Genomic DNA, 17,542 nt, shown 5'->3' with positions numbered 1-17,542 from the left:
GTAAATTATTTCCAAACCACGAAAAATAAATGTGTAACAGCTGTATTGATGACCTTTGACCCCCACCATGTCATACATTCAGGATAGCCATAGTTCTAAAGAGCTGTTTCGATCATTCAGTTGCAAATTCTTCTATAGTGCAAAGATATATTGGAGTGCAAATATTGACAAGTTTCCAAAAGCAACATGGTGGTGTAAAAGTAACTTTTCTGTTCCCCAGTAAAGTAGAGGATGGGTTTATTTGAGTTGTTAAGCTTAGATTGCTGAAGACAGAAAGAAGAATGTCTGAACCATTCACACGCTTATGTTTCTGAAAGGGGGGGGTAATGGTTGGCATATGTTTATAAGTACTCAGGGATGCCAAGATCCATTCCACTGGGGTTACCATGCAGACAGTAGGGATGGGGAAGAAATATGTTTGGTCCCCAGTTTAATGTAAACTTCACTAATTCACATTTCCTGAACCAAACTGTGAAATGGAATACTCACACTTTTCTAAATTTTGTAATGTAGTTCTCCATTTTTTAAAAAGAATGTGTGTATTGGAGGAAACGCTTGCAAAAATGTGTATATCATGGGGGGACACAAACATTCATTATATTAGGGAAATTGCTTGCAAAAATACATATTTTAGGAAAAGTGCATGCAAAAATGTGAATGCATGGAAAAAATGCATACAAAATTTTGTCCTGAGTTTTTTAACACACACACACACACACACACGCTGATGTGGAAACGGGATGAAACAATTTTAAGTTTGAAAAAAATGAGAAAATGAGAAAACCCAATTTTGACAGATTGGTCCATTCCTAGCAGGCAGTGGAGAGTGGCTGGGTTCATTTCAACCACTTTTCTGGCTTCAAGGCAAGGAGGAGGAAGAGATTCCCAGCTATGACTAATACTTTGTCCCATCTCTTTGTTGCCCCTTAGTTGTATTCTGAGAGGACAGGACCTGTTTGTTTGTTCTACATTTACAGTCAGGAAGAGTTAAGGGTTGCCTTGGGCGCCACAAACCAGTTCCATGGCTAGATGTGTTGTAGTAAGGGCATCAGAGAACAATTGCAGAAGTGTCAGAACATAAATATTGGTAGACAAGTATGTTTCAAGTTATTTAATTGTATCATTTATTAATAACATTAAAAATAAGGGCCTAGTGCTTGCTTATTATCCCTATTGTCAATGAGTCTTTACACTCATTGACAACAACACAGGAAGGCAGAAACACATTTTACTTCTTAGTGAGCCACTGAGTAGAATACAGCCTGCACATTTTTTTCTTATTTCTCCAAAGTAAAATGGTATGGACATTTCTTAAATGTTCAGCTTTCATGGAAAGAAAGAAAGAAAGAAAGAAAGAAAGAAAGAAAGAAAGAAAGAAGAGTAATGGGGCCTGGAATATCCCTGAGAAATCAGGACCTCCCACAATCTGGGACTGGGAGTGGAGAAACCGATAGGGCAGAGCCTCTACACAGCCCACTATGCTTAGAGTCCTCAAGCAACACTATCCCTACCATTTCTCTAAGAAAGCAACTTTTTTGGCATGCCACAGGGGTTACTTACTGCAGCCATGGAGTTGATGCGGTCGATGTAATAGTCTGGCCAACTCGTAGCAAGTTTATTAGGGTCTTCCTGCTCCTGAAACAGATAATCAAGCAAAGTTATATGAAAAATATTTAAGGAAGAGCACATTTCATTTGTCTGGAGTTCTTTGGCAGTGCCAGCTACCTGAAGTGGTGCACAAAATGCAGCAGCACCCCTTTAGGGCTGATACTTTAAAAATGTCTTGCTGCATCATTCAGGTATTAAGTTGTGCCTTAATTGCTCCCCTTAATTCAACCATTTGAAGCAGCTTGCTTCAGGCCAGCCCTGTTCTTTGGGTTTTGATATTTGTCTCTCTGTACATTCACAGGCTTATGGCATTTAAAACAAATGACCATGGAAGACATCCTATCCCAGCTAGCATCATGATGCCAAAGGGTCACCTTACCTAAACAAAACCCCAACTTTAAGGACATGGTTGTTCAAGACAAAGTTGCTCTTTAATGCCTAATTAATACATCTCATTTCTGAAACACGCTGATACAGCTCTGAAGCAGCTGTAGTGGAGTCACAGTTGTCTATTTTTTTATATTTACCCAACCCCATCACTCAGAGAGTTGCACAAATCCTGCATGGTCAACACATCCAAAGAATATCCTGATTTGTAATTTCATGGACATACAGTTAAACCCACACCCAATCACCATAACCATTTTAAGAAATCATAACGATTCTCTCCCACCAACAGCAGCCACGTACAGCTATGAAACCATTAAGGAGTGTATTTGGTTTCTTTTATTTATTTATTTAGACATTTAATATTCCACCACAGGCCTACGATTCTAGGTGGATAATAGACATGTAAGATCATGTATCACAAATAGTTCAATAAGATCCAACATTGGGTAGAAACTGTGTAAAAATTATGAATTGGATTAACAGCTTTGTGAAACTGTTTGCGATATCACCAGAAACCAAGAGAGGGGAATTGGCATTGCAACAGAAGAAAGAAACATTACAATCAATTCTGAAATATGATTGGAATTTTTTAAAAAATAGTACACTTACATCCTGCCTTTCTTCCATCATGGAACTTAAGGTGGCATAAATGGGGTTCCTAAGTGGTCTGCCATCCAGGCACTAACCACAGTCATACCTACTTCGCTTCAGCAATGCGGCCACATCATATACCCTCAAGACTATGCCCTGAAACCATCTTTCTCATTTCCTGGGTATATTACTGTTCTACACATCAAGGATGGCCACCTATCAGGGGAACTATGGCAATGGATTTCCTGCATTGAGAGGGGATTGGACTAGATGATCTTTAACGTACCTCCCAGCTCTATGATTCTAAGGCAATAAATGATCCACTGCAGACCAGGTTGCAAAGGCCTCCAAGAGTGCACAACGTTCATTAACTCTTCCCATGCTGCACTAGAGCTGTGCTGGGCCCATAGCAAGATTTCAAGCCTTCTCATGGCAATCCAAGGCACCTCTCATTTGGATATCTTGTGCCCTAAGGCCCTCATTGCAGAAATTGTGCACATGTAGGATAAGTTATTTACAGAAGCTAAATGGAACAACTTTACTGCATTAGTGGTGCTTAGAACTATGGGCAAACCCTGAGATTCTGGAATACTCAGATTGCTTTGAAGTTTTTCTCTGATCCCTGGTATATTTAGCTCTTAGGGAGGCATCACATCGAAAGCAGCATCCTATAAGCTGCAGTGGCTGCTGCTGGTCCCTAAACAGCTACAAGTAGGGATGAAGGAAAAATTCATTCATTCATTTCACATTTTAATGCAAACTTACCTAATTTCGAACTTCTGAACACCATTTGAACCAAAACTCAGTTATCCTTCAAATATGCAATTCCCCAATTTTGCAATAGAGTTCACCAATTAAAAAAAAAAGTGTATAAAAATGTACATATTAGTAAAATTGTATTTTAAAATGCATTATCTTTGAAAAATTGCTTGCAATGAATTGGTATATTAAGCAAAAATGCATACACAAATGCATGTATTAGGAGAAATTTGCATTAAAATGCTTAGCAATTTCCATGCAAATTTTTAAAACAAAATTCAAGACCTTCAAGACATACCACACTTAAGATTCAAAAAATCAGAAACTGAGAGAAACCAAATTGGACATATTCATCCTTCCCTAGCTACACGCAGCTATGCCTTGACCTGAAAACACTATCTTGGCTTAATTTCCTTGTTTCTTCTAGAAGAAAACAGTGAGGTCCTATGATGCTAAAAGGGAGGAAAGGGCTAGATGACAGAAGCTGAAGCACAACCATGAGCCAAACGTGAGCCAAACCGTGAGCCAAACCGTGAGCCAAACCGTGAGCCAAACTACTCGTTACGCTAATTCACACAGCATGTAGCTGAGGCTTGACTTTTTCTTTACTCTAATGTAAGAATGCATGGCCCTGATTTGGATCAGGACTACCATGCTCGGGGATGGGAAAGTTAAACCTTCCTCCCCCCACCACCATTTTCTCCTAAATTACACCCCCACACGCAGGGGGGATTTTAAAAAGAAAAAAAAAGGTTCCATTAACTCCAATGGAGATTTTTTCTTCTTTTAATGGGGGATTTCATAGAAATAACAGTGGGTTTAAACCTCCCCTCTCAGAGTGTCATGGGCCCAATCCAAATCAGGGCCATGCACGCTTACACTAGCGTAAAGAAAAAATACAAGTCTTAGCTATGTGCTTTGTGGTTAGCTAACATGCACTTTATCTCTGTCTATAGCTACTTTGGGAAGCTGCAGCAGCTACAGTCACTGGGCTGCTTCTTTCCATGTGATGCCTCCTTAAGAGGTGAGGTTCTGACCTGGAGCTTATCATAGGAAGAACATTTGAAAATCGCTTTGTACGTAACAGGCCTTAGCCTCCTATCTTTGATTCACTATGAACACACACAACACACAGTCGATAACCAGCACAATTATTTTTAGAGAATAATCTTATCATTACTTGTGTACAACAGACACTGAGAACTAATGTGCATGTAGTTAAATAAAGGTAATTCCAGCAAGGGCTTATACGGTATCCCATTTATAAACAGTGAAAATACAATTTGCTATTCAAGACGTATTGATTTGCCTTCCTAAGTGTCCCCATTAAGGTGCATGCAGAATTAAAGTGGACATGCAGAATTGAAATGGTGTACTAGTCAAATATCATATCAAAGTCTGTGAAATATTTTATCCCCCTGCCTTGCACAGCCACTAAACACCAGCCCATTTCCAGCCCAAGGTATTTTGCTGTCTGAAGCACAGCCCAAATAGCGTGCCTCTACTAAGGCCAACACTTCACACGGTTTTGCTATTCAGACACCAATTCCTGCCTTCATCCATCCTCCTGTCATGGCGCTACCTTGAAGCAGGTCACCGCAGCCTGCTCTGCAGCCAGTGGAAGCTGGTGGCTCTGATTTCAGTGGGGCTGTGAATCCACCCTGGGTTTGTCAGAACCGGTCAGAACTCCAAAACAGCTATCCAAGGTGCTGGGTATATTTGGGGGATTTGGTCAGCACCCTGGATAGGTCCTTTAGAGTCCTGACTGGTTCTGACTGAAACCCAGAGTGGATTCACAGCCCCACTGAAATCAGAGCCACCAGCCTCCACTGGCTGTACAGCAAGACCAGCCATGCACCAGCCTAAGAGTTACTAAAGAAGAAAAGGTATAATTTAAACAAAAATTGCTATGACAACCCCACCAAAAGTCAAGATGAATCAGGAGTATTCTGAGATCCCGGAAGGAGACAGTTGTGTTCGGACCTGCTAAAAGATATGTGAAGTAAGATTCTTTTGCGTTCACTCCTCACAGGACTACTGACTGAAGGCTTTCACATGATCATATCTGACAAATTTTGTCATCTCATCAAGTAAAAACTGAGATTTTAATTTGATCCTGTCATATCCAATTCTTCTTTTACCAATTTCTATGTATTATATATTGATTATATTTCACGTCTAGACCAGACTTCCCCAACCTGGTGCCCTCCAGATATTTTGAGCTACAGCTCTCAGGATTCTGGACCATTGGCCATACTGCCCTGGGCTGATGGGAGTTGGTCCAAAATATCAGGAGGGCACCAGGATGGGAAAGAGTAGTCTGTCCAAAGGTGGAGGGGGAGAATGTATAAGTTCCTTCAGGACATTTTTCTATTATTATTATTATTTTTAGAACAGATTAGGAGGGTTTCACTTCTTTTCTAAAGATGTTGATATTTCGCATACATTTCTCCATATATACTTTCAGACTTCAGTAAGAACTAAAGACAGGAAGCTGAAATCACGAGGGCCATTTATTTCCTAAGCGGGAAAACTTTCTACTAGTTCAGCTTTTATTCAGGTAAACTTATAATCTGTGCATGAAAAGTGGGTTAACAAAATATTTTCTAGTTCCTTCAGCATTCAGATGAGCTTTTTCTACACCAAATGGAAAAAATCCCTTTTTATGCTCACTAGAGCTTTTCTGAAAACACAAGCATCTTGGATGTATTTGACATTCAACTATTCATATCTCCCATTTGAGGATGGCTCATCCCATCTTTCCTCTTAGTCAATTGCTTGGTGAACAATTTCAAAGCATCAGAATTTGTCTGGAGAGGCCCACAAATTACTGTTCTAGGGAAACAGAACTCTTTCCATTCAAACTCAAAATTTAGCATTTTAATACAGCTTTCAGAACCTTGATCAGCAAGGAAAATCTTATGTCAGATGGCTGTAAGACAACTTAGTTGGGTGAAAAAATTCTTTCATGCTCCAGGAGATGCAGAAGGAACGCATGGGTCCTATTCTCCAAAGCCACATAGGCGTGATTATATGGAAACAGTTACCCAACTGTATGAGCATACCATGCATGAAGGAATATATTAGAGAAAAGCCCACTTTAAACTCAATGAATAGTGTAAATATTAAATTTAAAAACAGATGTCAATCTGTGGTATTTTACAAGCAGCTGTCTCATTCTTCAGACCAACAACTCTATAACCACTATGAGAACCATGTTCCAATTCCATACAACTGCAATGTAGTCAGTATGTAGTGTTAAGTATGGAAGCTGTCTTCAACAGGCCCCATTCCATCATGGAGACTGCTAAACTGCTTCACCTAGAAATTGAGATTTAACAGATTCCTTAAATATTAAGAAAAACCAAACCAGTTTTTAAAAAACAAGTCTGACTATTGAACAGTCAGTGACTCAATAATTCTCCATTATTTGTTCAAGAATCAAAACTCTCTTTTGTAATCAAATGCAAGATCATAATTGATTAGTTAATTGTCAATATCACAATCATAACAGCAAACAAAGCACAGATAGGAATTAAGAACCCTGGGAGATCAACTGAAGGTACGAACGGCAGGAATGGATTCTATTCATTTTGATAACCACAGTTTGGAGACAGGGCATTAAACCATGTTCTCAGTCCATTATCAGACTGTGGGGGTGCGGGTTGGGGGGGGCTGTAAAGTTTTGTGGTTGCCATTTGTTCGAAAACCATATTTCTTTAAATTGAATTCCACAATGAAAACAACACTTAATCAAAAGTTGCATTGCTTGGCTCTGTTCTGCAAGGCTTGATTTAGCCTTCTTAAAAAACTCAAATCTACAAAAGATTGTAGATCTTCTTCAAAAAAGAGAGAGAGAGAGAGAGGGTCTGCCATTGATTGTGCTTCTGCTGGCTGGTGCTCTCTGATAAATGAGCAAAATATGTACAGTCCCCATAGGACATGATCTAGATTTATGACTCAAGCTGAAACAAATTCAAGATTTTGCAGGCTACTCACACACACAAACACACACACACCCAACCCCCAAGGTAGTCAGGCCACAAGAGGTTTCAATTTTGAAACAGGACAGACCACAAGGACTGAGTTACTCAGTGGGCAGATGTGGCTGCAATGCACAGTTTCCCATAATGCATGATTAGCACTTCCAAAGTATTGTTAGACTTGTGTGGAATATGATATACATTCCCAAGGTTTCTAAGGGGAAACATGTACCCAATGGGAAAACAACAAAAATGCATCCCTTCCAGAAACAGACTGGGGATTTGTGCGAACTTTTCCCTAAGAATCTACTGAGTCATTTGGTGTAACAAAACAAATGACCATTGATATTTAACTGATTTCTAGAAGTCAGCAATAAGGACTTGCAAATTTTTTTTAGGTAGCACTGTATTACTTATAGTCTTCTTTTGTGGATAGAAGGAGAATCAGAACTTTATAATGTGGTCTTCCTTTTCTGGGTCACTTTATTTCAGCAAGAGAAGAAAGGCTTAAAGTCATCTTCACACACCCTCTTCCCCCACACAACTGTGCTGCCACAGCATGGGGGTGGGGGGGAGGAATTGGGGGCTCCTTGGAAACCCATGGTGGGCTGTACAGGTGGCCTCTAAGGTCCACATGTGGCCTGCCTGTTGTGGGTTGCCCACCCCTGGCTTAAACCAACTGGCCTTTTAGAAAATCAAATGGTGCCAGGAAGCAAGAGTTTTTCTATACATATTTACCAGTGTAGGAAGAAAAGCCTACACTATAGGAAATAATACATGCACTATTGTGACTTGAAGAAAGATACACAATTGTTCAACGGTCACTGAACTAAACAGGAGCTGGAGAAACACAGCAGCTCAGGAAAGTTATTTGATCTTCAAAACTCACAATATATTTTGTGATACTCAATTATGCTTTTTAAGATTACTATGACAGCCCATCTTCTTATTACTATAGTTACAATTTTGATACTCTCTGAGAGTGAGTGCAGCCCAATTCATCTACATATATGACTAGGGACTGAAACACACATTACAGTCACAACAGGAATTGCATCTAAACCAGCATCCTCACAGCAAGTGACCTCCCAACCATAATGTACAGAACTGCTAACTGCTCTGGATCCCTGCAATTGCATTGTGAATCCCCATGCCCCTGACAGTGGTCAGCAGGAACATAGAGAAAGGCCTGTGGGAGATACATACTGTAGCAGCGGAGACCTACATGACAAGTAGTTCCATGCATTATAGTGAGTCACCACTGGGAGGCTATGTAGCCCATCTGAATTAGATGTCAAAAGAGATGACGTTTTCATATCACCTGACAAAAGACAAGAAAAGCCCATCTCAAATGAGTGCCAGCCTAGTGTGCAAGAAGCTGGAGTATTTCTGAATGCAAAAACTGGGGGGGGGGAGTATTAGTTTCCCTGTTATGGAGCCTTCCCAGAGAGCACAGAAATTATGAGACTAGACAGACGAAAATTCCATCAGGTCACTTTCTAAGAGATCAATTTTCTCCAAAATACAGTGGCAATATATAACACGTAACCCACAGTTATCTCAATTGCTCCTCAAAATTCTTCTCATCACACTTTCCAGAGCATGTGGGTTGAAAGGGTTATGCATTCTTTTAACATTATGTACATATATACACCCACATGCATGCACACACTCGCGCGCACACAATGAGCGAGCCAAATCTTTGCTTCACTTAAAGACACATAATTCTCTTTCAAATAAATTTGTATACAAGAGGAGAGTCTAAGCCCTTTTTTGTTTTGTTTTTCAATCAGGACAACCTAGCAGTCCTCAGAAATGGTCCAGCATTCCAGATCTGGATGGAGCTAATGTCTGGGTGCATTATGTGAAATTTGAAGACCAGGGTCATATTTTCTTAAACCCAAGCATTTTCAGAGACCTCAGACTCTGATTTAAATAAACTGTGTAATTGCAGTGTTTAGAACAGGCTTAAACTTTACAATAACTGTATCTGGTGCAGGCCCTTCCGTAGGTTCCTGGATAAAATCCCATTTGGGGAAAGTTTAAGCTCTTGCAAGACTAGGCTATGCATTTTAAATTTAAAAGCTCCTTCACATTCCAGAGTAAAAGGTAGATGATCACCATGCCCTCAAACCCTATACAAGAATGACTTAACCGACAGCATACGTTAGGACAGTTCAATGCTTTATGTAGCAAACATGGTTGCTGATTGGTATGCATACATTATGTTGCTGTTTTTTGTGGATGACACAAACATGCCTTTTATCAACTCAGCTGCATATATGTCTCTGAGAACCCTGGCTCATTCAGGGTTTCAAGATACATGTACACATGTATTTAAATATGTGGGGATACTGTTCACACTTGATGTTTTTGCTGTGAGAAACACTATCATAGAGGTAGACACAACAATCATATGATCCATAGAAAGTGTGGAGCTGACCTTAGAGACTGCCCTCTTCTATGTGCCCCTGCTAACCAGTAGGATGGTCTCTTGATAGTGGCCTTCATACATTAAATAAGAACAGTGAAGGCAGAGAGAACAGCTGTTGGGAGCTGCTTAATATCTCTGGAACCGACCCATTGGGGTTCTGACAAAGGAAGACCATGGATGTTTTCTAGAAGTAATATAACATTTTATATTTCAACATGAATGTAATCTACAGAAATGGGAATATTTCAGCAACAGGCATGCATTTTTTAAATGTATTTTTTAACTTTTATAGATAGAAATATAGATAGATATAGATAGATATCAGAAATATCTCCAGAACTCGAGAGCAAAGATGGAAGTGGAGTCAATAAGGTTTCTTCTCATTCTTGCAACTTACTTTCCATTACTCTCTTCTTCTTTTTGTACTCTTTACATATATACAGCTTACAAAGCTGTCATTTTAGAAGACAAAGATGGTTTCTTCTTCTACTCATTGAAAATTTGGAGAGTAAGGTTCTAGATTAACCTTCTGACATGGTGAGAAGACTGGTCTAGATCCCATCACCCCACTGTTCTAGTTTTGAACATGCAGGGACTTTTTCATGTGGAGGAGTATTAAGCCATTTTGCACAGTTTAGCCATAGATACCGCAAGTGAATTGGCTGATCATGTGCTTCAGCTCTTAAGAGTGCTGGAGGGAGCAATCCTATGGCCACTAGACACCGGCTAGACAGCCATAAGATATATTGTTTTCCAGGAACCGATCTTGGAGACCACACTCTGAGGTCGGTTCCCAGAGAACCGACCTCCCCCGACTTCCGTGCTGCCTCCGTCCTCTGCACTCGCAAGAGGAGTGTGGAGCGGCCAAAAAGGGGCGTGGCTGGGGGCATTCCAGGGCAGGAAGGGCAGAACTGTATGTACGACACATCCTATGTGTCGTACGGCAGCCTCCTTCCCTGCTCCCGCAACTAAACAGCCACAATCGGCTGTTTAGCCAAAAATGCAGGGCAGAAGGAGCGCGGAGGGAACAATCCCCTCGGTGCTTCTCCTGCCCTGTTTTGGATAGGCGGTCGCCTCCAAACTCGGAGGCGGCCGCCTTCCTCAATAGGATTGTACCCTAACCTTGTTTGGATTACAGCCAACTGTCTTGCCAAGTATATTGCGTACATATTAAACTTCTGTTTCATTCACCATCACGGACAGCAACAGACCCTCTTTCTTACAATCCCTATCTTTGCCAGAAGTCCACAGGGCTCTGTTTTTGGCCCTCTCCAATTCTGCCTCATCCTACAGTACAACATCTACACTGATGACAGCAAGATTTTCTCCTCAATCGAATCCCACATCTTCAGTTGCCTCTCTAACATTTCAATCTAGACGGCTCGCCAACATCTCAAATTCAGTGTGTCCAAAACCACTCTCTAATTTCCCCCTTCCCTTCTGAAGTGTTTCTTGCTATTATTATCATCATTATTCATCTCATCACGCATTATGTCACATCTATATCCTTGGGAATGCACACTTTTTCTTTTCCACACCCAGTAATGTGGGTTTTCTGGAACATTTTGAATTGGAAAATTTAGAGATTAGACAGCTTCAACTATTGGGCAGTATAGAAAGAAGGAAGGAAGGAAGGAAGGAAGGAAAGAAAGAAAGAAAGAAAGAAAGAAAGAAAGAAAGAAAGAATTTGCACACTACTGTCCTCACCTAATGCTAACATGCTGGTTTGTGCTCCGGTCATATAATTTTAACAACAACAAACTTCTTCCTGGTGATCTTCTGTTATCAGTCACGCTCAGCCATTGGGTATACTTTTCTTGCTTGTTTCTCTAACTATTCCAAAATTCACCTTTCTTTCTCTTTGGTCTTTTCAGTACATATAAGGTGCTTGAACAGACAAGCCTCCCTAAATAATTAATTGTCAAATTTCCCCAAACAGTTAGTTATACTGGACAATCAGTTTGATTGTCAGGCTCTAGAAGCCAGGAGACATCTTCTCCTGGCCATCCCGAGGAAGAAAGTAACGGACAACTCTAGAGGTGAGCCATTTGTATTCTTGTGCATCTGCTGCCAGTGCCCTTAGATTAAGCAAGAAGGTTCAGTACCTGAAATATACAGATTTTAAATGCCTGTTCACTTGGCCATGTTTGCCAGGTGATAATTACATCTGCTTAGTGATGACTTGGCAGTATGAAACAATTATCATTTTATCCTGTATAACTACCGCCTCAAATGATGGTGTGACTTGGCCAGTAGAGCCCATTCATACATTACCAGTGGTGCCAATGGGAGCCATTCCAGGGTGGCTGCTCCCAACAGAATCTGAAGGAAGAGAATCGTGGGAGGAGATCAAAACATGCCTACTTCCCATGACAATGGCACCCCATGGGGGCCAGCAACACTACTGGGATGCTAAAAGCAACAAAAAGACTTTCTTCAGATATATGCACAGTAAAAGGCAGAGGAAAGAAATGGTGGTTCAACTATTAAATAAGGATGGCAAAATGATAACAGATGACAAAGAAAAGGCAGAGGTGCTCAATTCCTACTTTGGCTCAGTCTTCTCCCAAAAGAGGGTCTATGACACCCCTGGCAAAGGCGAAATGCACGCTGAAGAGGCAGGATTGCAGCTTGAGATCGACAGGCATATGGTCAAGGAACACCTAATTACTTTGAATCTCCAGGGCCAGATAACTGCACCTCAGAGTAATAAAGGAACTGGCAGAAGAACTCTCAGAACCACTGTCTGTTATCTTTGATAAATCCTGGAGGACGGGTGAAGTGCCAGATGACTGGAGGAGGGCTAATGCTGTCCCTGTCTTCAAAAAGGGTAAAAAGGAGGAACCCGGGAACTACAGACCAGTCAGTCTGACATCAATCTCTGGGAAAATTCTGGAGCAGATGATAAAGCAATCCACCTTGAATGCCGTGATTACTCGAAGCCAACATGGATTTGTCAAGAACAAATCCTGCCAGACGAATCTGATCTCATTTTTGGATCAGGTAACCTCCCTTATGGACTGTGGGAATGCTGTGGACATAATATACCTCGACTTCAGCAAAGCTTTCGGCAAGGTGCCCCATGATATCCTGATGAGCAAACTAGCTCAAAGTGGGCCAGATTAAACAGCTATCAGGTGGATCCACAGTTGGCTACAAAATCGAACTCAAAGAGTGCTTATCCATGGGATCTTTTCAAACTGGGGAGAGGTAATGAGCGGGGGTACCACAGGACTCAGTCCTGGTCCCAGTGCTCTTCAACATTTTTATTAACGACTTGGATGAGGAGGTGCAGGGAATGCTGATCAAATTTGCAGGTGACACAGAATTGGGGGGGTAGCTAGTACCTTGGAAGACAGAAACAAAATTCAAAGTGATCTTGATAGACTGGAGTGCTAGGCAGAAAACAACAGAATGACATTTAATAGGGATAAATGCCAAGTTCTGCACCTAGGAAAAAGAGACCAAATGCACAGTTACAACATGGGGGATACTTGGCTCAACAACACTACAAGCAAGAAGGATCTTGGAATTGTTGTCAATCGCAAGCTGAATATGAGCCAATAATGTGATGTGGCTGCAAAAAAGGCAAATGCTATTTGGGGCTGCATTAATAGAAGCATAGCTTCCAAATCCTGGGAAGTGCTAGTTCCCCTCTACTCAAAACTGGTTAGGCCTCATCTGGAGTACTGTGTCCAGTTCTGGCCACCACACTTTAAGAAGGATGCAGACAAACTGGAGAGGGTTCAGAGGAGGCAACGAAGATGATCAGGGGACTGGAAACAAAGCCCTATGAAGAGAGACTGGAAGAACTGGGCATGTTTAGCCTTGAGAAGAGAAGGCTGAGGGGAGATATGATGGTGCTCTTCAAGTACTTGAAAGGTTGTCACAGAGAGGAAGGCCAGGATCTCTTCTCGATCATCCCAGAGTGCAGGACATGGAATAATGGGCTCAAGTGACAGGAAGCCAGATTCCGGCTGAACATTAGGAAAAACTTCCTGACTGTTAGAGCAATACGACAATGGAACCAATTACCTAGGGAGGTGGTGGGCTCTCCCACACTGGAGGCACTCAAGATGAGGCTGGAGAGCCATCTGTCAGGGATGCTCTGACTTGGATTCCTGCACTGAGCAGGGGGTTGGACTCAATGGTCTTATAGGCCCCTTCCAACCCTACTATTCTATGATTCTATGACTGTAGGAAGTAACCATTTTCCAGCCCTGTTTATTGTTAGCTTCTTTCAAACATTACCACAAATGGCATGGAAGCAGCAGATCCTGGTAACATCAAACAGCCATTAGTTTTTACTTAAATGAGGGCTGTCTGGGACATTCCAGTTTTATTACTGGGGAAGGCGGGACGCATCGAGTCATTTTGACCAGCTAAGTTCACGTTTTGGGCATACTGTTTCTGAAGCCAGCTCCAAATTGCTAAGAGAAATTATTTCTGACTGAAAATTTTTGGACATCTGTAAGGCTTTTTTTCTTTAAGGGAAAAGTGGACAAACTACAAATATTCTCTGCTTTTCCCATGGTAAAAAAAGAAATTCTTCAGGTTTAAAAAATAAATATATAATTTCAAGGGCCTGACCCTCAGTGACCTCCATTCTTAAGATAAACAAATGAGCCAGCATTACATAACGGAAACTGTGAGTTAATCTGAGAAAGTTAGAGAGTGCAAGAGAAAAAACAGAACTCTCATCCCTTTTGCTATTCCCCAGAATATGGCTGACATTTCAGAGTTTTATCTAAGAGTGGATATTGTCCAGTGGAATGTCAGCACTTTGATGGAATCCTGAGAAAGAGTTCAAATCGCTTCTCTCTTGATGTCAGCAAGTATAGAGTGAAACACTGATAGAGGCTTTACTGGGAAAAATATTTGCCACCTTGTACCCGGGTATAATGGGTGGTCAGGAAAACAGAGCTTCTGTTTTTCTATAATAGTGGGAGATGTGCACATAAGGGTAATAATTACATCTGTGATTTACAAAATGGTGGCTTGGGATTCACCAACATGAGGCCCAAGGACCTTTGGCTTCTAGCTCATATATCAGAATTTTTTTCTTTTGTTTTTAAATAGTACCAGATTTTTTTTAAAAAAAAGTTAAGTGTAACAATAGTAGTAGTAGTAGTAATAATAATAATAATAATAATAATATCACCTGTGTTGTTGCTATGACCATGTGACAGCCCTCCTCAAATCCCTACACTGGCTTCCTGTCCACTCCCGGAACCTGCACAAGGTTCTTTGAAAGCCTCCATGCCCCTAGACAGAGTTGGATTCCTCAATTGGAGGTTGGTGACAGTGCTCTGACCCAGGAGTCCAAGTTCCCCTCCCCCTCACAGCTGGTGCAGTTCTCTCCATGCCAGCTGTGAGGGGGAGGGGAACTTGGACTCCTGGGTCAGTCACCAACCTCCAATTGAGGAATCCAACTCTGTCTAGGGGCCATAGGACTGCTCTCCCCGTAATGTTTTAAATACAAGTTACAGTTGTTTTAATCATGAATGGGAATGCAAAAGGGATGGAATGGACTTAGGACAAAATGGATGTGAAAGTGGCATAGACCAGAAAGAGACTGATTTGTCCATCCTTACTTTACTCTGGTGCTGCCCTCCAGAATACCTCATCTAACCACCTCCCTTGCTTCCTTCAAGTGCCTTCTCAAAACTCACCTTTTCGAGGGAGCCTTTGGAATATCCTCCTAGTCCAATTACCCTATTCTAACTAATCCGTGGAGTATGTAGTTGAAGTAATTGCATTTCTTCACCTGTTTACACCTGTCTCCACCCACCCCCCTTTTGTTTTCCTGTGTCTACTTTAGAATGCAAGCCCCTTAAGCTAGGAACCTGTCAAACCTCTTCTTTGCAAACAACCACGTATATGGAAGGCATCATCATCATCTCAACAATGATAACAACTATTAATAATAATACAGATATTATCATCACTTCTGATCTATACAGAAGTGCCAAGAACCTCTGCTGGTGGGTCCTCGTAGAGTCATTTTTCATGTTATCAGTATGGCACACAATTGTTATCAAGTATCACTACAGCATAATGAGGATTAAGAGCACAGTGGGCCTGTCTGTATCCAGAAGCAGTGGCACAGGGATATCCTCTGAAACACAGGCATTACCGCTGTGTTGCGAGCCCTTCCATCAAATGGAAGCAGATTTTAATGGCAACCATGCCATTGTTGCTATTGTTGTTGCTGTTGTTATGCTACCACCAGCTTTCCCCCCAGCCTAAGTAATGCCCCCTTTGATCCCTGTATTCACATTCTCCTTGGAGGGGAAAGGCAGAGATACCACCAGCCTTGGCTGCAAATCCACTCAACCAGAGGATTGCCTGGGCTGAGCAGATATACAGCGGCAGTGGTAGTCTCTCCACAAGATGCCCTGGGGCAGGTCAGAGAGATACTTGCCACTGCTGCAAGCCTACTAGCCCTGAAGAAATGACCGAATGAAAAGATTTGTGACATGGGGGTACCGAGCTGGCTTGGAGATATGAGACAGGGGAGAGGACAAGGGATGAACGGATACTCTCATTCCTCTGTCCTGTCCCATTCAACAACCAAGACGGAACACATTTAAAGGTCTTCCAGGTTTTTTTTAATAACAGTAAACTAAATGTTCCCAAATCAATTAATTCTACAGATGTTTAAAAATTAAAAACAACAATGACAATCCACTCTATCACTCAGAAAAAAAAAGCCACACTAGAGAATGTTTTAGCAATTTCATGTTGGCCATTGGCTTTTTGTGGGGTTTGGCAGCAGTGCATGCTGAGATGGATCCCCTGAATGCAACAGAAAGTTACAGATTAGCAACAGCCAACAAATTACTGTCTGAGAACACCGGATATGGAGAAACTACTCACAGAAAAGTAAGATCCCTCAACAAACTGGTTGAGTATATGCAGCCCAAATGAATCACCAAGGAAAAACTGTTTAGCATGCAAAGTCAGTAATATATGCTGTATAAGCACTTTTTAAAGTGACAGAATTTAAAACCAAATAATAGAGACAGCGTCCTAATTTACTGTATATCCACATTTTGATGAACACTGTGTGAACACAGTGGAAGACCCAGTTTCTTCTGCAAAGGGGACACAATCCAAAACAGACAATACTTTAAGAAGTTTCAGCCACTCCGACCTCCCCACATACATACTGAGAGAACAGATGATGTGACCTTCATCTGGTGCATTATGTTCTTAAATGAGACCAGATGACAATTCATGAAAGGTTTACTTTGGAAATCTCCATGGGAGAGGTGTTTTAAGAAGGGATTTGAAGAGTGAACATTGGGTTTTAGGTTACTCCTGACAAAGACAGTGGTATAGCTATTGCTAACACCTAAATCACCAGAATCAACAAAGTGCCAAACTTTGCCTCAAGTATCAGTAATACTGCCAATCTTAGCGAGGCAGAGAAAGATCCAAGATATCACTGGTCCTTAGGTCTGAAGCTTCTCATGCAATCAGAAGGCTGGCAGAGATCCAAAGGTCCCCTGCCCCAAGGCAGTATCCCTGGCACATTAATCAATCTCCACTGAAAGGTTGGGCCAAAGAGTCAAAACAGACAAGCCACAGTCCTGGTCACATATCTCACACATACCTGTTAGCTTCAAAGGAAGAGGGAAAGTGGATTGAAAGGGGAAATGATTTTATTACCCTCACTCTATGCCTAGCTTATTAGGATCTCCTCTCTCCTGATCTGTGTACCACTGCAAGGCAGTGAGACCTCCTAAACTCCTGGGCAACTGGAAGGGCAGGG

The 17,542-nt window shown here is 41.5% G+C and overlaps 1 protein-coding gene across 1 annotated transcript in view; it reads right to left on the bottom strand.

Annotated features, from left to right (window-relative positions):
• DAAM2 (dishevelled associated activator of morphogenesis 2) overlaps positions 1 to 17,542 on the bottom strand; it is a 260,005-nt gene that overhangs the window by 117,075 nt on the left and 125,388 nt on the right. The window contains exon 5 of the mRNA XM_084828535.1: positions 1,561 to 1,635. Within this exon, the coding sequence (XP_084684661.1) occupies positions 1,561 to 1,635 (75 nt within the window). The remainder of the gene's footprint in view (positions 1 to 1,560; positions 1,636 to 17,542) is intronic.

The sequence above is a fragment of the Heloderma suspectum genome, chromosome 1 (genome assembly GCF_057233095.1).
Source record: "Heloderma suspectum isolate Gila_16-S chromosome 1, 16-S_ref, whole genome shotgun sequence".
In the NCBI taxonomy this organism is placed as follows: Eukaryota; Metazoa; Chordata; class Lepidosauria; order Squamata; family Helodermatidae; genus Heloderma; species Heloderma suspectum.
This window is presented reverse-complemented; position numbering and strand designations above follow the sequence as displayed.